The sequence below is a fragment of the Sphaeroforma arctica genome, assembly GCF_001186125.1.
Source record: "Sphaeroforma arctica JP610 unplaced genomic scaffold supercont1.61, whole genome shotgun sequence".
Taxonomy (NCBI): Eukaryota; class Ichthyosporea; order Ichthyophonida; genus Sphaeroforma; species Sphaeroforma arctica.
Window position 1 is genome coordinate 146,477 of NW_014040497.1, and position 24,000 is coordinate 170,476.

The 24,000-nt window shown below is 41.1% G+C and overlaps 4 protein-coding genes across 5 annotated transcripts in view; 1 reads left to right on the forward strand and 3 right to left on the reverse strand.

Moving 5' to 3' along the window:
* Positions 1 to 2,076, forward strand: part of SARC_01525 (hypothetical protein) — a 3,255-nt gene extending 1,179 nt beyond the window's left edge. Inside the window, exons 2-6 of the mRNA XM_014304758.1 lie at positions 667 to 805; positions 950 to 1,287; positions 1,487 to 1,603; positions 1,717 to 1,782; positions 1,923 to 2,076. Coding sequence (XP_014160233.1) covers positions 667 to 805; positions 950 to 1,287; positions 1,487 to 1,603; positions 1,717 to 1,782; positions 1,923 to 1,982 — 720 coding nt within the window. The 3' untranslated portion in view covers positions 1,983 to 2,076. The remainder of the gene's footprint in view (positions 1 to 666; positions 806 to 949; positions 1,288 to 1,486; positions 1,604 to 1,716; positions 1,783 to 1,922) is intronic.
* On the reverse strand, positions 2,067 to 9,693 carry SARC_01526 (the record flags this gene model as incomplete). Of its 2 annotated transcripts, none has more annotated exons than XM_014304760.1 (14): positions 2,067 to 2,300; positions 2,600 to 2,770; positions 2,901 to 2,994; positions 3,175 to 3,312; positions 3,457 to 5,659; positions 5,895 to 6,075; positions 6,251 to 6,315; positions 6,453 to 6,512; positions 6,766 to 6,877; positions 6,994 to 7,148; positions 7,355 to 7,619; positions 7,835 to 7,951; positions 8,338 to 8,617; positions 9,431 to 9,693. In XM_014304760.1, the coding sequence occupies 14 exons, from the start codon at positions 9,691 to 9,693 to the stop codon at positions 2,169 to 2,171; spliced, it is 4,236 nt and encodes a 1,411-aa protein (XP_014160235.1). In that variant the 3' UTR covers positions 2,067 to 2,168. The 2 variants fall into 2 exon arrangements, with proteins under 2 accessions (XP_014160235.1, XP_014160234.1); XM_014304759.1 differs by having other exon boundaries at positions 2,901 to 2,997.
* A 761-nt stretch (positions 9,694 to 10,454) lies between these two features.
* SARC_01527 (hypothetical protein) lies at positions 10,455 to 16,872 on the reverse strand (the record flags this gene model as incomplete). Its single annotated transcript, XM_014304761.1, has 13 exons — positions 10,455 to 10,992; positions 11,270 to 11,462; positions 11,598 to 11,697; positions 11,834 to 12,070; positions 12,301 to 12,478; positions 12,639 to 12,744; positions 12,859 to 13,076; positions 13,348 to 13,585; positions 13,808 to 13,942; positions 14,221 to 14,300; positions 14,528 to 14,642; positions 15,115 to 15,294; positions 16,768 to 16,872. 13 exons carry the CDS (start codon positions 16,870 to 16,872, stop codon positions 10,685 to 10,687), a joined length of 2,193 nt encoding a protein of 730 aa, XP_014160236.1. The 3' UTR covers positions 10,455 to 10,684.
* Positions 16,873 to 18,155: 1,283 nt separating this feature from the next.
* On the reverse strand, positions 18,156 to 19,170 carry SARC_01528 (hypothetical protein). The gene has a single exon (XM_014304762.1). The coding sequence runs from the start codon at positions 18,656 to 18,658 to the stop codon at positions 18,410 to 18,412; it is 249 nt and encodes an 82-aa protein (XP_014160237.1). The 5' UTR covers positions 18,659 to 19,170; the 3' UTR covers positions 18,156 to 18,409.
* Between the last annotated feature and the right edge of the window lie 4,830 nt (positions 19,171 to 24,000).

Here is a 24,000-nt window from a genome sequence, read left to right on the forward strand (position 1 = left end):
CATTTATATACACAAAATATTTAAAGAATGCGTATACACATTCATTATGGACGTTTCCTGAAAAGTTTATACTTTTGGCTATAATGCATCGACTCGAAAGCTCTAAATTTTAATATATTCACTGTCTTTGCGTAATTGAGGGTAGAGTATAAAAGACGATTTTGCATAATTTTGAAAACTAAGAGTGTATATCAATGTTGTAATACAAGCATATACGAATAACTTCTATTGCGAGTATTGTGAGGCAAAGAAGTATATATATAATCGCATTGTTGCTCTGCATTGGCCATTGTCTCAATAGTTGTGTGTCACATGAGTGGTTATGTATTGTAGAGTTGTTTATATCTGCCACCTATGGGTAGCAATTTATTTGGCTGCAGTTATATCTTGCCACAAATACAAGACTATCAGAGATACAGGATGAGAAAAACATATCGGCATATATATATATACACACATAGTGCGCTCCTGTGATCGAAAAACGACTCGTGGATCTCGACAAATGTGTCGGACATGTGCTTTAGCTTTCAGTATTGAGTCACGTATGTCACATGTATGTTTACACTAGTTTGTTATTGAGACCTATCACCGTACATATGTGTATGGTCTATTTGCATAGCATATCAATTCACTATCCAATTGCAATGTTGTTTGCTGCCTACATAGGAGTCGCAGCCTCTATTGTCTAAAACAACGGGGTCGATCCAGCGTGCGGAAGGGCGCGGTTTAAAACAACTACGTCCAGTATTTACGAAAGTGGGCACTACGCCGCTGGCCAATGGATCCGCATACGGCGAGATGGGAAGTAAGTAAGACTTTTTTCTTAGTATTGTGCATAGTGTGCAAACCAGCATATGAAATTTGGGTACATATGTGCGTCTTTATATATATGCTGCATGGTGATATCTCGATGTTTGGAAATTAACGCCACGCTTTTCGTACGGTTCAGATACCAAATGCGTAGCAGTGGTACACGGCCCTCGGGAGTACAAAGGAGACTACAGTGAGGATGCTGTGCTGAATTGCGAATTCCGCTACGATTCCGTGTCCCAACCCACTCTCCGCGCGAACGACAAGAGCGCACAGGAGAACGAGTACTCTATCATGCTAGCAAATGCATTGTCCAACTGCATACAGAGAGAAGCCTACCCTAAGTCAGTTATCGATATAGTGGTGACGATACTAGACGATGATGGTGGTGCCTTTGCTGTGGCACTCACTACCGCGAGTTTAGCCCTGGCTCACGCTGGTTTGCAGATGTATGACTTGGCTGCATCGGTGTCTGTGGTATGTGCGCGTGCAGAAGTGATGTATTATCTGAATTGTGCCTTTTTTTCTGTACCATAGACTTGCGTTGTTAAGCAATCCCTTGGAAGCCAAGGAATATCGCACACTGGGAATACAATGCAACATGCACAAGTGGAGCATGTAATGACCTTAATGGCAACTTTAACATTGTACCATATCGCGCTCAATTCTACCACAGGCAGTCGTTGGGCAATGTGTGATCACCGATCCAACAGATGAAGAATTAGCACAATCAAACGGACACGTCACGGTCGGATACTTACCACAATTGAATGAAATTTGTAGTATTGTACAGGTAAGGGTGTATTGGTAGTTTGTTGGTCGATAACAAGCAATCGTGCTTCTCGAGTCGAACACTAAAATTTAGTTAATTTTGCTCACCAAACAATTCTTACTTTCTTTCTGCAGGAAGGACAGTTGAGTCCGCAGGTGTCGAGCGGCGCGATTGAACAATGTATAGATTCTTGTGCACAGGTATGCAGCTGGTGATGCCTAAATTTGCTTCCCAATAGCACGTTCATTGCATAAACGTTGCGTATCAATCTTGCTCTTTCTGTGAGTGCTCTGACAGGTGATACTGATCGTTCTATTATTTTCCTTTCACTTCAATGCAGATGTATTTCGTGATACAAGAGACACTGAAGAACCATAATGAAGCTGAAGCCGAACAGTAGGCTTTTGAAATAAAAATTAGTATATTGAAAGCTGGTATCTCCAGGCCTTATCTGATGCCGGATATGATCGCATTATACGAGACCCTATTTGCATCACCTTATCGTTTATCGCTTTGTATAATATTATTGTACAACAATATTGTCTCGTCAGTCAAATATGATCAGTGAAGGTGACCTCCAGCAGTGCTAGGCCAATGCCATGCGCTTCTCACCCGACGACTGCTTTTGCTTAACAAGTCTGTACTTATCAATCTGCTCCAAGTCCGCTAACGGTATGAGTGTGGGGCGGCCATGTGCGCACTGGAAGGGGAGATCGCACTGTATGCGGGAATATAGTATTTGTATGAGTCATAGTTGCCATGATAACTCATGATCTCATCGCATAGAGACGGTGAAACACGAGCAAAAAGTTGTCTACGAAAAAATATACATATTCTCTCGTCATAGTTATGTACCTGCAGGATGCACGAATCCGTAAGTAGAAAACAGTGTAGAAGCGCACTGTTGCGCAATTGTGACAGAAAGTCTCATAAAAATTTCCTGCAATGGTGGGAAAACAGCATGAAAGTTGGCACATCACACCTACATGATCAGGGGTGTAGCTGTGCGATTAATACCTTAGCAAGGTCAGCAACAATCTGACGGCATACGTCGATACCCAATTCATCGCCAAACTTGATGGCACCACGACACGCGACGTGGTTGAAAACCCGCTTCATAACACGTGGCAATATCGTGGTCATGCTGCCGGTGTTTCTATGAATGTGTATCTGTTCATTCATCAGAGTCTGCGTTATGTAAGAATCGAATATGATACAGTCAGTAGAATAAGCTGTAATTTGGCTGTAATTTGGTTGTAATTCCAAGGGCTATCTTGTGCCGTGTTATTGGCTGACATTCCAGTAGAGTACCACTTACCCTGACAACATGCCCCACCTCGTCCTCGCGGATGCCGGTTTTAAATACCTCGGGCAATGAGCACACAATGATCCGTTCATCGAAGGCGGCTTCTCTGCTTATCAATAGTCATATTAAAAAAATAGATGTATCATCAACCCATGTTCGAAATACATGTGAATAGCACTTTCAAGGTACCGATAGACACATATACAAGATATAGCAAGTATCAAACGTTCAACCTTGACCCAATGCTGATCAAGAAAAAAATCAATGTATTAAGCGAAAGACTTACAGGTCAACAATGACTTCGATCCCCCATCGTAAGAGAGCTTCGCATTGCTGTTGCACACATTGTGCATCTTCTTCCGTTACCTTGACAGCTATGAAAGGATCTAACGGTACAGGACCTATATTGTTTTGCCGACCTTTGCTGCGGGGATAAAGATACACGTTTGGTGTTTATAATAATTTATTGGTATATCCAGATAGCTCCTGGGTTGTGTAATGTGGGGATTGCATAGATTATGGCTGCTAGAAAAATACCTTCAGATATTTCACGTGCTGCCATACAAACCTGAACTCTGACAAGATTTCTTCCAGTCTTAGTCTCTCATGCGCGGCATGCTGGTCCAACAAGGCCACAACGGGGTTATCCACTGCATTGGTTCGGTATGGTAAGAGACATACAATGTAACTCTTATCCATTTGTTTGAGCACTCGTGCTTTGTCCAGCATGTCTCTGGTGAACAGTACGGGCTCTGCACTGGTCACCTCCGCACCTTTCAGGAACTTTGCATACGAGGCTGAGTAGCACCGCAGAGGCTGACCCATGGGCCGCAATACCGGATTTTCCCACTCCGCTAAAATGCTAGTCACATTTAGCTCGGTAGATGTCTCAGAGTCTTCAGATGAAGCCGTACCTTTCTTTTCTTTTAAACCCCCTACACCGCTAGTAGGTACATGCTGGGCAGGCTCGGCACGATGTTTCTCTACTTTCGATTGTTCCATGGTCACTAATGCGGCATTAAGTTTCGAGTCAGACACGCCTTCTCTAATGATCGCATTAAGCTGTTCAATATCTCGCGATCCGTATCCCTTGCTTACGAGCCGTTCGCGACGCGACAGGTGTTTTTCCACGTGCTTAAGTGGTTCTTTGGGTTGAGTAGATTTCGCCACTGTTGAATTTGACTTGTTCACACACCCGGTCGTGGACAAGATACAACCTCCTTCATCACGAGCTATAGCCAAACCCCGTCTAGTTGTTGGTGCTGGGATTTTTAGTGATGGATTCTTTCGAGAAGTCGAGCTCATCGCCTGGTCAGACACCTCCTGGCACACTGAAACGGCTGGCAGTTCATCTACGTTTTGGACCTTCTGGCGTATAATATTTTGGGCTTCAGAGGCCAAATCCACAGCAGTCATTGCTGGTGATTGGGAAGTATTCGAATTTTCTTCATCGGAAGACACAATTGCGGCTTCGTGGTCTGACACCTCCTGGTTCGTAATCACGGTTGGCATTTCAGCGTCGAGCGGAGTTTTCTGGCGCACATCCTTTGAACCTGTAGGAGCAAACGCCGAACATGATGATCTCTTTGCAAATGAATGCAGGTTAATTTCTTTGTGTGTGAGAGTACCTGGTTTGTGCTTTGTGGACGTAGACACCACTGGGGTAGTGTTCGCTCGAGCCTCGACGGACCGTTTGACAACATCTTGCAAGAACGGCAGCGATTGCAGTTGGAATTGACATACAGGCTCCGTGCCGAATTCTGATTGCGAGGGTAAGTGAGGCTCATGCTGTGCACGCGATGGATCAGTTACCCCAGTTCCTGGCGTGACTGAAGAACACGGCCTAGACAGCCGGCCCGGATATCTATCCAAATGGGATCCAAACGTTGGAACATGCGTCTTAAGTGTGTAGTGCGATTGCTCATAAGTATCATTTTGGTTCGAACTGGGCTTACTCGGTCGAGGTCGGCTATGTGTCGGGCCCTGACTATCTGTACCAAGTTGTGCACTGGTTTTAAAATCTCGACGTGGGAAGGTCTGTTCTATTGATTGCGCCTCTTTAGACTGTTTTTCTCGCCTGGCTGTGGAATTATGAGGTGCGGCATGTGCTCTAAAGAGCGGCGGTATCTGCCGCTGAAGGTTAAAGCAAGACTGGTGTTTTGATTGCGGCAATCGACGCTTCGACTTTGATGTGGCATTCGGAAGTGCTGGTGGAATGGCACTAGGGTTTGTCGTCTCCTCCGATGGACAGCCGAGACTCCCGGACAGTGCTGCTAACTGAGATGGCTTGCGCGTAGAATCCTCCTCCTTCCCATCATCTTCATCGTCGTTCTGCACTCTCACAGGTTCGTTTGTAAAGGCCAAGGGATCATCAGGATTTTCTACTTTCTCAAAGTCTTTGTTAAGCGTACCATGAGCACCCAGTGCTGACAATACATCGCCTGCGGTATCTGAGGCCGTGCAAGTTATGCAATGGGCGACTGCAATCGAATTGCTCTCGGATGCATTAGCTTCACCACCACCCCTCAACACCGCTTGCATAGACTCGTGCATTTCGGTGATATTGCCATTGTTCGAGCCGATTTGGGACCGGGTGGATGCGACCCCAAGGGACGAAGATTGTAGTCGGCTGTCGCACCCAGAGTTCGGCTTGCGGTGTGATTTAGCGGGGCTTGTCAAGAGATCGGTGGCAACTGCGCAGGTGGTCTTTGGGTTGGCTGACGCAGGCGACTCGGTCTTAGATAGAGATCGTGGTGAATACCCCATGGATGCTGGGAATGGCATGATTCGAGGAATATGTTGAAGTAAGCCCAAACCTACACCGTAGTTGAGAAACATTAAGATATATTTTCGTGGTATAAAAATCCCAATTGAATTGTGCTAAAACGAGCACATTCGGGGAGTAAAAATTGAGTGAATTGTCTGTTGAGTAACTGTGTACCCATGTGCGCGGTATCATAAAAGTCACAGGGAGAATAACAACTCGATCTGATTTCGAAAACTCACCCAACTTTGCCTTGAACTTATCCGTCACCTTTGCTAACCCTGGCGTGCCTTGTCGCGTGCGCGCCTGTCTCTTACTATGCCCGGGTGTGCGAGGAGTATTTCGCAAGGTGTAGGCGTTCGAGATGTCAGTTACTGGAGAACCATACTGAGAATAGACAGGGCTGCTGATGAAACGACGTTTCTACAAGGGTGCAGTTCAGAATGTAAATGCGAAAGGATGTCAGCAACCATGCCAGTAAAGGGCTAGAGCGACATATTTGAACAGCTGCAAATTTAGACCAATCTGAGAACTATAATCTCTGAGCACTTAATTCTGCATTTCCACTGTGTAGAAGGACCTCTTTAGGAGTATTTACCTGCGGTGTGCTAGCGGGGGGTTCGGTATACTTCCGCTTTACCGGCGCCGATCGTAAGTAAGAACCTGCCATTAAATATATTCGTTTATATCATAAATGTTTCGATCAAATTTGAAAAGGGTACATTATCGGTTGCCACGACTACATAGACTGTGTACATAGACAATTCCGCAACAATGAAACAATGTTTGTTCTTACTCACCATGGTACTCGTATACTTTGGAAGGTAGAAGCACAGAACTACGGCCGCCTGGCGACTTTCCTGTGATATCGAACAACGACACCTGTCAAAGTGGAGCTCATAATACATCACTTTTTAAACGAGCCAACAAGACGCGTGCTATTAAGGCACATCATCTAAAATAACTATAAATAACATATATATCATGCCACAATATTGATGTGCATGTGAACATTCTAGAGCATATAGCAGCAATTGCAACTACCGACCATCGAAGCACCATCGCTGATTCAGATATCAGGCGGAAAACAGTTCATGTAAGATTACAACATACCAAGAGATTCGGACTCTACATTGCATTCTTGAGCTAGACCATGCAGCAGACCATGTGCGGCGAGGAAAGTCGAAATAGCTTCATCCACGAAGTTCAGAACTGCATCCCAGTCCTACAAAAACAATAGCTAAGTGATCAGGAAACGTTGCAATAAAACTTGCACCAGTTGCCGACAAGAAAGCATCCAGAAAAAAAAGGTATATCTATATGAAAGTATCAGGTACATACCTTAAACTCAACTAGCGATTTGTCATGATGAATGCAGACATCGTGTGGAACATTTGTGATCAAGTTCAGTACATACACCCCAAATTTCTCTGCCTTCGCGATTGGCGGGCTATACTGTGGGCCTGTATCCGTGTCGGCGGCAGTCATGCGCAAACCTGATATCAAGACACAGCGCTTGTGAGTCAATGGCTTATTAGGTATCCTATCGAGCGAAGAAACTAAGACATGGCGTACTCGTATGTACGTACTCGACATGTGCACTAAATACATACACCTAGTCCCATGTACTTGTACAAGTAATCTGGCACGAATAAGTGCAAGTAAAGATTTGAACAAGCTAATGTAGATGAGAGAAACTTGCCTGACAATGATGAGTCTTTGATCACCCCATTGATATGTTTGTGCAGGACGGACTTGCGAAGCAGCCGTTTGTTTAGGAATACGAACTGATATGATTTACTGAAGTGACCGATGGTTGACAAAAATCCTTCCAGAGTGTACTGTTGACCAGTATCATCGACTCTCCGTAGTGTGTGGAGATTATCAAGCATCGTTGCACCAAGCGTGAGAAATGTGTCGCGGAAAGCTTGCAATGACGACTCGCATTGCTTTGCTTCGACGATAATCTGGAACGAAGATTTCGGTTTCTTATCAGGTATTGCAATTAGAGCGCATGTGTTCTTTAAATTTCAGAATTTGTAGACAGATATGAATATTCTCCGCACAGCTAGGCAACAAGTGCGATTTAGAGCTACGGACTCGTTCGCAAACTACCTCTCGTATATCATCAGCAAGAATCAACAACCACTTGGGGAAAGTGTGCAGAGCCGGTTCAAAATACCTTGTTGTTAACGTCGTTGATGAGTTTGAAGGTCACCTGTGGATGTATTATCGCCATGCGTTGCACAGTCTGCTTAATGTGACTGAGAGCAGCGGCGGGTTGTCCTCGCTGCCTTAGCTGCGCGCGAGAGTCAAATGGTATATCGGGATTATTTCAACAGTCATCTACGAGAAATCTTAAATACAATATGAAATTAAAGCCATCTATGGGATTCAATGCTAAAATAGAGCGCTCAAATGCTAATGAAGTGCGGTAGTGGATAGACGTGGCGGGTGCAATGATGACAGCGCGCGTGATATGAAAACTGTTTGATCGAACCACGAGTCACAAGACGACGAGAAGTGAGTGCATAGAATAAGCCCTTTTGAGGTCATATGTTGCTGCACCTCTTAAGCAAAAACACAGTGTCGATGTGCATCCATTCGTGCGCAATTTTCAAAGCAACATGTACACACAGAAGCATCCGCCTACTACTAGAGCGACGTACTAAGAGGCAATCGTACCGGCATGTTGTAGAACAATCGATGAACTTGGACTGTAGTCCCTGCACTAGGCTTTGGAGCACACACATCCGAACAGCACACCAGTGCACCGTCTTTGAACTTCTTCAGCAAACTTGGTCCGGTGGATGTTTTCGTATAGATCTCTAATGTTGAGATATCTCTAAGACTCGCCAAAGCTTCGCCAAAAAACCCGAACTGCCGTGGCGGTCTGGCGAGCACATTCTTTGTAAACGCTTCGTTGCCATCTGCATCGTAGTACATATCTTCTCCATCAAACTTGCTGCGTTTCCAGACCGCGACAGGATAAATGTTATGTCGTGTCATACGGGCTTTTAGAGGTTAAGCAGATCTATGGCAGTGCAAGGACGCCAACGATCGACATCATAAGGTGCTACACGCTTGGGGATTCCATAGCATGGCGATATCAAGCAATATGTGAACAAGTGCACATCAAATAATAAACTGTTACTAGTCGCGTTCTAACGGGTCTTTAGACTTTCGAGCAGAATAAGGTCAACATCACGCGGGTCTCAGCGTGAACTCACATTTAAATTGGCTTCTGAGAACATGCAGGGAAGCCAGTGGAGCTACTGTGGTAATTTTGTCGAACTACTATGAACTGCAGGTCTTTCCAATCGTTCAGTACATAACGATTAGAAACTCAGATGAAAAAAACAAAGGTTAACAAAAGAAAAATATACAAACGTATGAGGTAAACACTTGCAAGCTCAGCGGGTTTCTTCTGGAACATAGTCACGTATTGCACGCAAATTTCGGTGAATATTGGTGACAAATTCCCCGAATTTTATTTTTGCTTCAATCGTGCATGTGTATAACAGCACAATACACGACAAATGGGGAGTGTTGCATCTGTGCTTTCCAACTGAAACGTTCTATTCGGCTCCTAGCAAGTCAAATTATAGTCAAATTATACAATACAAGCTAGATAAGAAATACTGGAACTGTACTTTCTTCTCTAGGCTGGTAGTGGATAGCTCTATTCGGATATATCTCACAATACAAGTCAGAAAATGCAGCATTGCATGGTCCGTATTAGTTAAAAGGCTGGTTGCATCTGTACTTCCTTTCTTACCTGGTAGTGTATCGTTCGCCAATCAATCGCAAGTTCTCCAAATCCAGCCCAACCCCATTGTCGCTCACACAAACACTGAAAGTGTTCATATTCACCCGCACCTCAATGCGAGATGCGTGTGCGTCGAGTGCATTCAAAACCAGCTCCTCGACACATAGCGCCACACTTGTAATAGACACAGATGTTCGCAGCAACGATACAGCTTCTGCCCCGAGTTTCCGTATGCGCCCAGTTGCTGGGCCTTTTGGGCTACTAACTGCCATCACAATAGTCTGGTGTCCAATATTGACAGTGCTGCTTGTAGTGAGTGAGATTGGGCGTGGAACCTAATCACTTACCACTTCATTTGTTTAGTAATGGCATACCAAAGCCAGCATCGAACCGGCTTGGGCCGCATATACGCTTATTTGGCCATGAGACCCATCTACTCACAGCACCTCTCACAGCATTTGTATTAAGATATGCTAGATAAGCTGCAGAAACACTACTATAGTCGCCGGGTGTCGTGTCCTTCCAGCTACGTGTGATACTGACTCATAAGTACAGAACAAAACCACCCTCCCGTACTAGTAGTAGAGTGCGGTGCAGGTTCAACTTTCGTGTGCACATTTTAATATTTTATAAATATTACTCATGAATGAAATGATGGTTTACCATTGGATTCTTTGTAAACCAATCAAAACTCGAGTAAACGACCAGTCAGAGAACTGGCAATGTCACAAGTTCACAGCTCAGTCGCACACGTCTGATTGTAAATTCAAAAATTTTGGTCGCTAAGATCTCACGTTCGAAACTCGCTGCGGCAGATGTTTTTTTCCAGCACATTCTATCTAAACCATATTGTGAACCACATACGCCAAAAATGACAACAATTCAGTCCAAGGCTATATTTCAAATAGGTTCAAAGGTCGAATTAGCGAATTGCAGTAGCTGTTGTAATCCTAGATAGGACTATAAGTTTTTAACGATCTGAATTTGCTACTAACGCACTCCAGCTTGAAATAGCAGTATAGAATGTTAATCACCCCCGGCTAATGTTTTTAAGTATTGATCCAGGGCGTTTATTAATGGATTTATATTTTATATTTATCTAGAATTCTATTTATACCTGCCGATACCAAATCTGTAACGCTGCCGATAGCGTCGTTGCAATCGTAGTAATCCAGTAGAGTTTCAGGTTAAGTTCACAGTGATAATTAAATAGCTGGATAGCGAGTGGCAACTACCACCGGATGTATGTCTAAGCTCAGCTGCCTACTGATTCTCAAGATCGTCATAGTTAGGTAGTATCTCATCGAGATTATTGTGCGGGCGAGACTCGCCATTATGGCTATACAGTGCAAAAGGCAGCGACCCCAGACGTTCCGCTGTATTGTCTTCTTCGTACATCTCAGACTCCGTTGGATTCTCAGGTGATTGTAGGCTCAATTTTGCCATACTTGATGAAGTTGAGATAGAGGGAGCTCTGCCTATTGATTCGACATCCGGTTGATACCTCTGTTCGAAAACGGTCCGCCTCGCCGTATTATCAGGTATTGTCCACGGGTTGGAGTCAGAAGGCCCTAGATAAGATGAGTACAAGAAAAGGGTATCGGTGTAAGCTTAAGAAACGCTGACGCTTGCCAGTGAAACTTGTATTCTGGGTGCCGACATGAGTGTTATTAAAAAATTGCAGATCGTCAGCGTGAGCTACCTAGCGTAGCGAGCGCACAAAAGAGTATGATAAGAGAAACCTATCACTGCAAAAACAAAATCACGTGGAAAGCCAAGTGAGGAAGTACGGACTGATTGAAGCAATTATTTGTTAGCAAAAGCACCAATGAATCCTACTAAACATACCCGTCTCTGGTGGATGTATATTCAGATTAGGCGCCGAACCACGGTTGTTATAGATCTGGTTTGCGGAGTATTCGAATGTTTTCTCAGTTGGTCCCCCAGTGGCCTCTTGCCACCGAGCTTCGTGTTGATCAAGATCTTCGCCTGATGTGGAACTCTCCGTGCCCTGTACAAGGCTCTCCTCTACGGCGGCTTCCTGGATATAGGATTTTAATTAAATAATATATAGCAGTTATAATATATATGTACTGACGTCTACGTACTCCGACAACGAACAAAAATAAATGCAAGTCCTCCAGTGCAAAGAACATCCTTTGTAAGACCGACTTACCTTCCCACTTGACTTTATGTTATTCCAGAATAGCGCGGACTTCTTCTTAGCTCTGCCGTGTCTCATTTGTATCCTCTGCGGTAGTGTATAAGCACGTGCTCTGTGCGTAAAGTACGTAATTTCAATGATAGAAGACTACAACAACCGCTGAATAGTTGCGAATGGGCGGCATTCAATAAAGATCTGTCCCAATGGGTTCAACTTCCAAAACAAACGATGCGTTAACTGATAAATACCTGAGTTGGTCGATGTGGCCGGCATAAGCCCAGTTCCTATCGTTTGTTGGTTTTATGAAATATCGCTGCAGTCTGCCTGGTTTTATGGTCGTCCGTTCACCATCCACGAAGACACTTTCTTCAGCTTCTTGCTCGCTGATACCAACAATATCAGACACTTTTTCCACCTCTTCGAATATTGGTGGTTCCTCGTTCTCATGAAATTGAACATGATCAAGCATCCGATTCATATTATCGCTAGATTTGGGTGGGCACGAGGGGAGGAACGAGCTATACTATGAGCATTCAGCACAGATACGCGAAACGTGACAACTGCACACCAGAAATAAAAAATTACAGTATTCGCAGATTGGCTCCGGTATCGAGATAGTAGAGTATTGTGCAAAAGTTATGCTCATGCACTCACACACTTGACGAGTGCGATTGTAGATACGCTACGTCGCTCACAATCATTTTGGTTCACATACCCGAAAACCATCTTTGAGACCTCCTCAGCTACAGAAACAGTTATTGGTAGGCGTAATTTCTGAACGAGTTCTCCGACGGCAGTTACCTTAGCAACCAGTTCATATGTGACCTGAAGTGTCACGCCGTTATGATTGGCAGTGTAAATGACGGAAGGCGCTAAGAACTCTCCACTGTCACCTGCGTTCCGCGGTGCGATTGAGAGGAAGCAGAAGGTAAAAACTGAGTCCATTGGTCAGGGATACGAACAAAGTAAACCCAGATCAATATAAAAGTAGCTGTTGCGGTTGAAAAACTTTTTCGCCTCGCGAGAAGGCCTTGCTCTACGGCTGCTTCATACCGCGTTTTCCCGTATCAATATGAAGACTTTGGTGGCAGGCTTTACGTATCGAATCTGTTGTGGGCAAAATCTGTACCTTCTTGAACGCTTTTCTCAAAACGATGTCCTGCGTGTTTGGCATAAAAAGCAAAGTCAAAATTGGTAACGATATATACCGGCCGCAAGACGTACAAGCTCATTCTGTTGTGTAAGGTGATTGAAGGGCGCATGGCACTCTTACCGATGACTCTTTACGAGCCAGAGACGGAGAAACCCGTCGATTGACCCCACTTTCTGACGCGTATAAGTCCTCGGGCGACAATTTGATGCTAGTCTCACTGCCCGATTTGCTAGTAGACCGTCGGTGATGCTTTAATACAGTTGGAAACAGAGAAGCTCGATGCTTAGTCCCAGTCTTTTCTGTTTTCTCCCCCTTCTCCAACATAGTTACCGGTTTCTCTGTGATAGATTGACGAACAGTGCCGAAAACCAAAGCATGAGCATATACATTGATCCTTCAAATTAGCTACAAACCATGTCTCATATAAATTAGGTGAGCGTAGCTACTCAAATATGCAGGGTGTTTAGGTAAAACGGCTAACTAGAGCCAACAAACGCGGATACTCACAAGTACTTGGTTGCGCGCACGACGTGAGTATATGGTGTATAGAACACAAACAGTACAGCAAAACAAAGCACTTCTCAACCGCACTATATTTTGCTCACACACCTTCTTTCTTCGACTCCGGGGTTCTGGGTAAACTTTCAGGTGAGACAGGAGTACCTGGTCTACTATCCGCTGAGTCATTTGATACCAGGCTCCCAGTTGACGGCGATTCCTTCAATGCTTCGCCGTATTCAAAACTAGTACTGTCTTTGCTCAGTGTAACTGACTCTAGGTTAGTTTTATACGATACCATTTCAGCGCCTCGCTTGTCGGTCAGCACAACACTTTGTCTATAAAAGACCTGCAAGAAAAGGAAAAAAAAACAAACTCTCAACAAGAATGGCAAGCAAAATAATAACCTGTTTCCCTCGTGATTCATATCAATTGGACAATCATCAGCGCGAACAGATTTAATTGCCATGTTAACTGATGGCTACCACGCGAGATCGCGAAATGCGATTTTCGAAAACTTTTCCTTGTTTTGGTGCACGAAGCGGGTTTAGTATGGGAAAAAATAAGATACCTTGACTTTTTCTATAAACAGACTTCTGTAATCTGACGTGGCCGATAACACCATCGATACAGGCTTGTCCGCAGCGCTTATTGAGTTTTCGGTGGACACTTCTACTTGCAGTTTGCTTCTGCCAAGGATATCAAACTGTAATGATGTCGGATCGAATTATTATATTGATGAGGGCCATGTTTACAATCTATATTTGTGCATGTTCCTTCACCCCTCTCCCAAAAAAACCCGTAGCATTTTCAATACCACCAAAAATCCAAAACTCAGAAGGGAAAAGAATAATCATATATAAAGTGAACCCCATGGTTATTTTGCAAACCGAGACAACTAATAATCTAAGTCTTTACAAAAACTCCCGGTGGCCTTTCTAGATGCATGTAGAAATGAAAAGTGATGTGATATACTGTACATACCGATTTCCGCGTGGAGGTTTTGCCCTCATTCATATGGATATAAACAGTAGACTTCTCAAACCGCGTCTGCGACAAGACCACTGAGAAACCAATCAATAAAAATATATCAACGAGTTGCACATGACATGACAGTGACCGATGCTATTCATCTCGACCGCGGTTGAAATTATCGTCCGCGTGTTCTAATAACATTGCAACAATTTACCACGCGCATCATGAAGGCACGCATCAACAAAACAGAATACGCAAATTGCTGGCTGCAGATGACCATGTCATCGCTGATCCCACTGACATGTACTGTGATTACCTAGTGGTTTGTTCGCAATCTGGAACGTAAGACTGACTTCCCAAAAGCATATGACATGGTCGGACTGGAATGAGCTCGGCATGATATCCTCTGGCAAATTAAAATCCAAATTCATCTGCAAGGGGCGAATTAGTAATGAGCGCTTGTAACGCACTGGAACGAATTGTACATTCAACCCAAACCAGATCTGACGTGCCCGTCGAGTGCTGCGAACAGATGAATCGCTACAGATTATAAGATTGGTTTTGGGTTAAAAAAAATATATCAATAACTTTATATCCACACACACAAACACAATGGAGTCATCGGTATGTACAAATATACATGCGATCACAGTACTACACGACATTAAAATGTGATTTACAGGTGCCGTTAAGATGCACAGATGTGATGCTGATTGCGTTTCATGGACGATACCTAACCTCGATCAAGTCTTTCAGTAGAAACATTTTATTGATGTAAATATTCTCTAATGTATATCTAGGAGCTCAGATATTTAAAAAATAAGAAGAAATCCTTCAGGCAGAAACGAAGCGTGATAGTATGTCATGTCGTACATACGCAGCGAAATCAAAACTTAAACTCACGTGGGCGGCTCCAGGCACGACTTCGACATCTCCCAATTTGAGAAATTTGCTAAAAAGCACGTGGTTCTTGGGCTTCTTCTTCTTGTCCTTTGTCTTCTCTTGGAATACATTTGCAATTAGCAACTTCATGTCCGGGTAGTACAACGGACAGTCTCTTTGCGAATCGATGTCGATCGAAATCTGGGAAATAAAAGAGTTCCACGGATATGGTTTCTAATTAACCGATTACAAGTTTATATATATATCTCCCAGAACCGAACAATTCTGAGGACACAGATGAATCAAACAAAACACACCATAAACGCAAAAACGCTAGGACACCTAAACGAAGCATATCCAACGATAATCTTAGTAGTATTTATGCAAGTCAGAACATATTGAATGCATACAGCCCATACTCCATATTTCAAATGTGTTTTCAATACAGATTCATAACCACGCCACAACACAAACAATTACGTATATACATACATACACTCACCAACACATCCACATTCATACATACAGACATAATATATATATATATATATAAATATAAACATAGGAGCACATATACATATACAGATATATATATATATACACACAAAAGAATATATAAATATAAATATAAAGATGAACACAGATACATATATATATATATATGTAAATATAATAAAAAAACACAGACACAGACACACAGACACAGATATATAAATGTATATATCCATGTATACACAAACACACATATATATATCTACATACACACACACATATATATATCCACATTCAATATATATATATATATAGAAATTTGTATAAATGATATATATATATTTACGCATATAAATATAAATATAAATATATACATATACATACACACACACACACACACACATATATATATACGAGTACAAAAATTTATATATAGTTGTATGTTATATGTACTTAATATATGTTTTCAATGCATATTCTTGAGAGTTTACATGTACGTAGTGCACGCTCCTATTTATGAGGATCCTCTTTACATTTGTGTATGCACGTTTAACCATCCATTTTGTGCGCTCATGCCCTGAAAATTTCACGATATTGCCTGTTTCGCGAGATCAATCGCATAATAGTACAATAGTATATAAATCATATATATATATATATAGATGTGGATATATAGATATGTATTAATATATCTGTAATATATATATATATATATATATATATATATATATTACACATACACACACACACACACACAGACACAGACACAGACACACAGACACAGACACACATATATATAGTAGATCAGATATAAAAGGGTAATGTAAAAAGGCTTATTGCTAAAGTTGGTCATGAATAGGATACAGATATAGTATGGGGGAGATTTTAATTTGTTAGGAACGTGTCCCTATTTACATGAGGCTTATAATCATGTCTACCGTGTGTAAAGGGAGATAAGCGATTTTATAGTACCCCATGGGGGACATGCAATACATATGTTTTATATATATAATACACAGACATTATATATATATATATACATGAATAGTGTGCGTTTATAAGGGTATTATATAGATATGTGTATTTTATATCTATATAAATTCATGTTAATATATATATATATATATATATATATAACGCGCTGCATGGATTGTGATATATCATTGAAGGTTAAATTTTTACCTGTACAACATCGTGGTCAAAATACACAGGCTTATCCAAACTTAAAGTGAAATTCGGCTTCACTTTTTGGATACGTGCAGGTTCCTTTTTCTGATCATGTTTCATCTTTTGATCATGTTTCATCTTTTCTCAAACGGTTGAGTTTAAAATGATCTCGATATGTCTCACTATATATATGCTTTTGCTGACACCGCTTTTCATACTCTCTATAAAGCGATATTATATATATAAGAGAAGGAATTGATGAAGGAAAGCCGCGAGTCGCGATATGAGGTCAGCTATATTTTAATGGAAATAGCTCCTGGGGAAACGTGATAGTGTTAAAAAGTGTGGTGGGACTGGGACTAGTAGAAAGTCTTCTTATATTACTAAAAAAAAGCCATCGTGTTTCAGCGTTATCAGCATGACGACTGTGAGTGTGAGAGACTGGGAGTCTGGGACACTGGGTCTGGAGTTCTGGACTGGAGCCTGGGCCCTTCAGTGAAGTCCTGAACTCTTGGCCCTGGACTGGAACTCTGATAGTCTGGAACTGTGGATTGGTGGAAGTCAGGTGATCTATTTTGGGTTGGTTTTTCTTTATTCCTTTTTGTAAAAGAAATACTATAAAATCATGTACATAAAAAATCACCTATATTTAAAAGTATATATGCTAAATTTGTATTTTATAATTTATAGAGAGGCATTTTTTATAAAAGCACCGGCTAGTCGGTTACAGCCTATTTATAATTCGCGCCTCTCATTTTCTCATTTCACAACCACGACACAAATATTTTAGGAACCTCACAGGGAATCACTTTAAAAAAAAATCAAGGACCCCCTCTGAAAACGTGACCTAATACTATTAAGGGCAATCCGATATGAGTGAATTTGAATTCTCCAGTGCTCACTGCTCTCTCTCTCGCTTCGTGTTGTATTGATTTTTAAAAACAAAAAAACAAATATATAATGCATTTAGAAAAAATGTGTAGTTGTGTATGTATTTAGTATGGACTGTACACTGTACAGTATTTTTATATATATATTAATAACAAAAAATACATATATTTATGTACATAAATACATACCACATTTCCCTTCTGTTTGTTGTTTTGCTTTTTAAAAAACAACAACAAATAAAACATTGTATCAACACCAGGCCATACATCACATCATTAAGATACGTATTGTACGTTTTCTTAACAGATTTAGAAAGAGTCCTGCATCCTATTTCTTAATTATGAATCTATGTCCAAAATTATTTATTCTTCATAATTGATAATTAGCATTAAGAATAAGATATTCCCGATTTTATATCACATATTACATAATTAAGAATAAGAAATTATTTATTGACGAGCAAACTTAACATATTAATTTTGCTATAGTTCTTTAATAATATTTCTTATTAAGAAATATTAAGAAATATATATATTATTAAGATTAAGTTATCAATATATATCCATATTTCATTCTTAATATGTCGTACGAGTGACACTGTGACAGACAGACCCTTGGTGACTCGTCGCAATCAGGCCTGAATCGCCCTGATCACATTTCACAAGTATTTAGACACAGAACAGTGAAAAGTTGGGAATACAGAGCTACAGACACTGTGACACACACGACATTAACTCATTATGTCCCACTGCCACAATATACACAGTCACGTCAATATGAAATCCACTTCCCGAAGATGGCGATTCTTATCCGTCGCAGTAATCAAGGCTCCCCCATATACCTTCTTCATTACGAGGGCCATCCTATGAGCACGACAACCCATAGTGACATGTTCTGTGAGATTCATTGCTGCTTGAACATTCGAAGCATTATCAGGCGTCGCACTATCAATCACCTGTTTAGGATGCAGCCATACAGAATCATTCTCACCTAAGACACCAATTCTAAAAGACATTGTTCTTAGAATCCCCCATTCTCTAAAAACTTGCACCTGCCATTCTGCAAGGTTTATGGCCGAATGAGAACCTACCACCTCTTTCAATCCTAAGAATGCCGATATTCTGATAGGTCGTGATCCAACAGGGGCAGGTTCATACAAATGTAAGATGCTACCGAGGTAATTAGTGCCGGTAGCACCTTTCCATAAATCATTCTCTAGACTAGCAAAAGGGAGTTTGTAATATCGTAGAGCGTCTCTCCATTTGTTCAATATTACATCTCTAATAGATTTCACTAATATTGTTAGATACTTTCTCAGAGTTTCCGGAGCACCAGGGTTGTAACTGAAGTGTGCAGTGGTTGGTACTGCGACTGCAGTAGCCAACCATTCTATAAAATGAGCCTGCCTCCCAAAGGTGAAAAGAAGATCGCATGAAGCCACACAACGAGCCCAATGTAGGTCGGCAAGTTTCTTAGGCGTATTGTATTGGACTTGTGACGGTCGATTCGGGGTTACTTTTATTTGCTATGTGAGTCATAAATTTTGTTTTCAATAAGAAACTTATTTAAGAAACGCGAAGACCGGGCCCTGTGGGGCGTGAGTCCGCGTGAGCCACGTAGGAAAATAACAGTGGTGAGTGGATAATGACTTCTTAATCGACTTCTTAATCAAGAAATGTCTTGTTTTTCATATTACGGGATCATCCCGTTATTCCATATTCCTTATTCGAAGTGTGTTGACTTCTTAATTCATTCCATATTCCTTATTTAAGTTATGTTGACTTCTAAATTTAAGGTATGTTGACTTCTTAATTCTTATTTCTTATTAAGAACTGCGTGATTTCTTAATCTTACAAAATTCTTAATTAAGCTCTAAAAAATTCCAAAATTCAATTTGTCTTCGACCCATATTTATTAATTTCTGAAATCCGGAATTGTGTCATATTATGTATTTCTTTAAATAATTACGGCTATTTTCGCTCTTCATATTTTTTTTCTTCGAAATTATGTGATGTATGGTCTGATTCAACACCAGTGCCAAACAAACCCGGAGACTCTCCGGGTTTCGAGGTACTTTTTTTTTGCCGTTACTTTTGAAGTTTTGATGTCAAGACGTAAATAACTAAATATTCTAAAAATGTAAATAACGCATGCGATTTGTTGTCATCGAAATGCTGTCTATGGGACATGGGTTGTGAAGACAGTTTTTCGATCGAGTGAATATTTTGTGACTTACACGGTGAGATAGTTAGAAGTATTATAGGTCTCACAATTATAGAACTGTACACCTATTTTTCGGTACAATGAGTGCACACCGAGGACGCACACTGGGCGTTAAACCCTATAGTGTTGTTAGAACTAGTGCGCAGATTTCGAATATACAATCCATACACCATAAGTGTACTGTCTGCGCACACGATGTTGCATCAGCAGCTGATGTTCAGATATGCACAGCTTGCAAAAATACAATGCACGACAGCTGTAGTATAGATAGGTTTGATAATAGCACAGGAGGATAGGGTTTTACGTGTAATAATTGTCTTAATTGCCAAGTGTGTGGAACTGTCACTAGTGGTGTACATTCGTGCATACGATTGCTACATTCACACAATCAGGTGCTCAACAGGCAAACCTGCTCAGGCAGGGTTCGGAAATTTAGTTGTATGCCACAAGTGTGGGGAGACGGCCGAGGTATAACCATACTTAAGGAATGTGGAGTGTTTTAGGGTTTGGGTGAACGGGGGGTTTTTTTGGCGAATTCACAGAACGTCCATTCATTTGATTCGATCCATTTATTACAGTTATAACAGGGCTGGTCACTCACAAACGACCCAATTGTAGTTTGTTGCTTTCAGGACGTGTAGTTATTAGTTTGTTTAGTATTGTATACAACTATACATACATACTGTTGTGTACACTCACACTATTTTATCGAAATAAATACTGATTTACAAATTTTCAACTCACAACGTCAAAAAAAATAACAAGAGTCTATGACAACGTGTATAATTTTACTTTTTTTTCTGTTCTAGATTGATAGTCTAAACTTGAGACCTGATTATACAGAATCCAAAATAAAAATGAAATTTGGCCACAAGAGCATCCAAAAATTATTTTATAAAATAGAACCAATGAGATATTCTCATTTATTTTGAAGTAGGAATTTATGAAACACGGAGAAACAGACGTTCTCCGCCGCTCCGGGGTTTGCTATGACTCATCATCTACTGAGACTTTGTACTGTTAGCGGGTCAAATCAAAATAGTTACTCCTGGTACAAACTGTACTGAAAATACCAAACCCGGAGAGTATCCGCCTCTCCGGGGTTGCTTTTGGCACTGGTGACATTGGTAATTGATTTTTAAAATAGATAAATAATAGAACCCCCCCCCATCTAACTCCTCCTTGCTGTGAGTTTTTGACGTTTGTGCGCACGCCAGACAGGCATACACTGACACGGTGACGGTAGTCGGTAGCAGACAGGCATACACTGACACGGTGACGGTAGTCGGTACACAGTATGTAAAACATACGTCAACTACAGGAAGTTTTTCTAAATAAAACAGCTTTTACCAGATCAGCATGTCACACGTGTTGTATTGTAATTTGTAGGCCATCGCAGCTTCGATATTTGCTTTTCATTTGTTTAAAAAAAAAACATAAAAATAGATTTTCTAAAATACATATTTACTGAAGCGGTGTCTGTATTTTTAGTTTTATACCGTGTATATAATAATGTGTATTTTGTTTTTGTTTTAAAACAAAAAAATATGTAGTGAGGACTGATGACTCATGAGGACGATGACTCATGAGGACTCAGGAGTGACACTCCTGGACCTGAAGGCTGATCAGTGATCAGTGATCAGTGGTCACTCCTAGTAGCCGCCGGTTCAACCGTTGTTCCGAGTTTATACTCTCTATACTCTCTATAGTCATACCATCACCGATTCACCGCGTGTCTAATAAAAGTGGAAAAAGTAATAAAACTGATACACTGAAAGATAAAATTGTCGCCATGGATTAGTTGAGCAGTTTTGTTTTAAAAAAAATCATTTTTTCATGACTTTATAAAAAATGACTTAAATTTTGTTGTTGTCTTCTTCTAAATTTGTGTGTTTTTTAAAAAAACAAAAAAAAACCTTGTCCACTTTTGACTTTTCAGTTTCTCAGGCTAGGCACTGGAAAATGGACACGGGTCACTGAGTCACAGACCACCACCCCAGCAGGGGCCCAGACCCTCAGAGTGAGAGCATTTATTATAAAACTATACAAAAAAAAACTATACAAAAAGTGGATGTATGTTTAAATAAATATTCATGTATTTTTGAGAAAAAAAATAACAATCTATTTTGACTATTTTCCTAGCTCCCACCGCCGACGCCCGATGGTTGTGACTTTTGACTTTTTTAAATTGTGAGTCGACTTCTATGTTCTTGGAGACTCTACTTCTAATCTTCTTGGAGCCAAATGGAGGCGGGCTGGAGCCTGGAGAATCATTGTGTGTATAACATAATGATTTTAAATGACAGTGTGTGTGAGATACATATTTACTTGTGTGACGTGTGAGTGTGCGTTGTGACTTGTGAGATGTGACTTGTGACTCGTGAGTTGTGACAACTGACATGTCGTCATAACGAAATGTGATGTCTACTTCAATATTTACTTGTGCCTATAATTTTATATGCAACAGCCTTATAACTTGCATACCGATAGAGAATTAGAGGTGTGACTAGTTGACTACTGACTAGTAAAGAGAGAGTGACTATGTACCACTGTTCCACTCGTTCAACAGTTCCAGTCTTCCAGTACCAGGCCAATCTCTCAAAGTACTCTTGACTCACACTCTTTACTCTACAGAGTATTGGCTACTCTACTTTACTCTATATTCTTGTAGTTTAACTAACATCCAATAGAATATGTACCTTTGTACATTAGGTATGTTCCTCCTATCACGTATAGCCTTCTAAAATCCAAATGTTTCATTTAGAAGGCTATGTATTTTTAACATTGTAACTATGTATGTATCACGGGGACACGCCGAGTCGCGACACGGGCTCATCACCCGCCTCACCGTTCACGTCACTTTTGCAACTTGCCCTGCCTTCATTGTTTTTAAAAACAAATGATACATAATAAAATACAACTAAATAGATTATGTACAGTAGATTGTATTGCTTTGTTGAAAAAATAGTGTATTTATTTAGAAACGCAGAGCACCCTCGCCCTTGGGCCTGAGAGGCTCGGCCTCGGGGTACATACTACATACTACATACCTCTCTCTCTTTAGAGAGAGAGAGAGAGTCCTACTCTATTACTACGACCCCCGCTCCTAAAACTTTTTTTAATACGTCACTAACTCACTGTACCGGATAGGAAGATACCCACATAGCCACGACCCACGTACCACCGTCCACGCCGCACGGTCACACGGACACATTCTTAATGTCATTCATAGTCATCAGTCGTCACATGTGTGACGGTATGTAGTCGGTAACTAGTACTCTACTACTCGGTAGTCGGTACATACTCACTATGTTTTTGGCATTTGTATATATTTATATATATATATATATATATATTCCTTCTCTCTCTACTAATAGCTAGAGGAATAGAGTAAAGAGGGACACAACCTTCTAAATTGGAACAGGCTATATGAGATGGTCATGAACTCAATGATATTTTGATGTTTTGTGGCGAAAGGTTGCAGAATGCAGACTGAGACAGTGAGACCTGGTCTTGCAGAGACTTGTAGAGTTATAGACTTCTTGCAGGAGTCGCAACACTATTTTTACATTTTTTTTTTAAAAAGAGCTGGTTATTTATGAGTATCAGGCATGAGCAATGAGGCATGAGGGATTGAACTCTGGTGAAGTACAAGCCACTGGCTCAGGGTGGGTGGTATTATATGCACAGATGTGGCCTCCCGAGTTCCGCCCCCTCTTCATAATTAATGATTGACAACTGGCATGGTGTAGCTGTGTACGGTGTAGCAGTCCTTTACAGTGCCAACTATAAAGGTTCAAACCATAAAACTACATACTGTATATAAGAGCAATTGCTACAAAAACATACATCTCTATAAATAAAAAAGTCAAGTCTCCAGAAACACTGGTGGGGTTGTCCGTTGGCACTTGGCAGAGGCCTTGCAGTGAGCCAGACCCAGAGGGCAGCGACTAGACTTACACAGCCAGAGGTTCATATTTCGGGCTACATATTTAATATCGATTTTACTACATATATTTATATTCTTCGCATTTAGTTTGTATTTACAAAAGCTTCGATCATCTATGAGAATGTTCGTGGCAGAATTTAAAAAAAAGTATACGATAATAATAACAAGAACAATAATGATATATA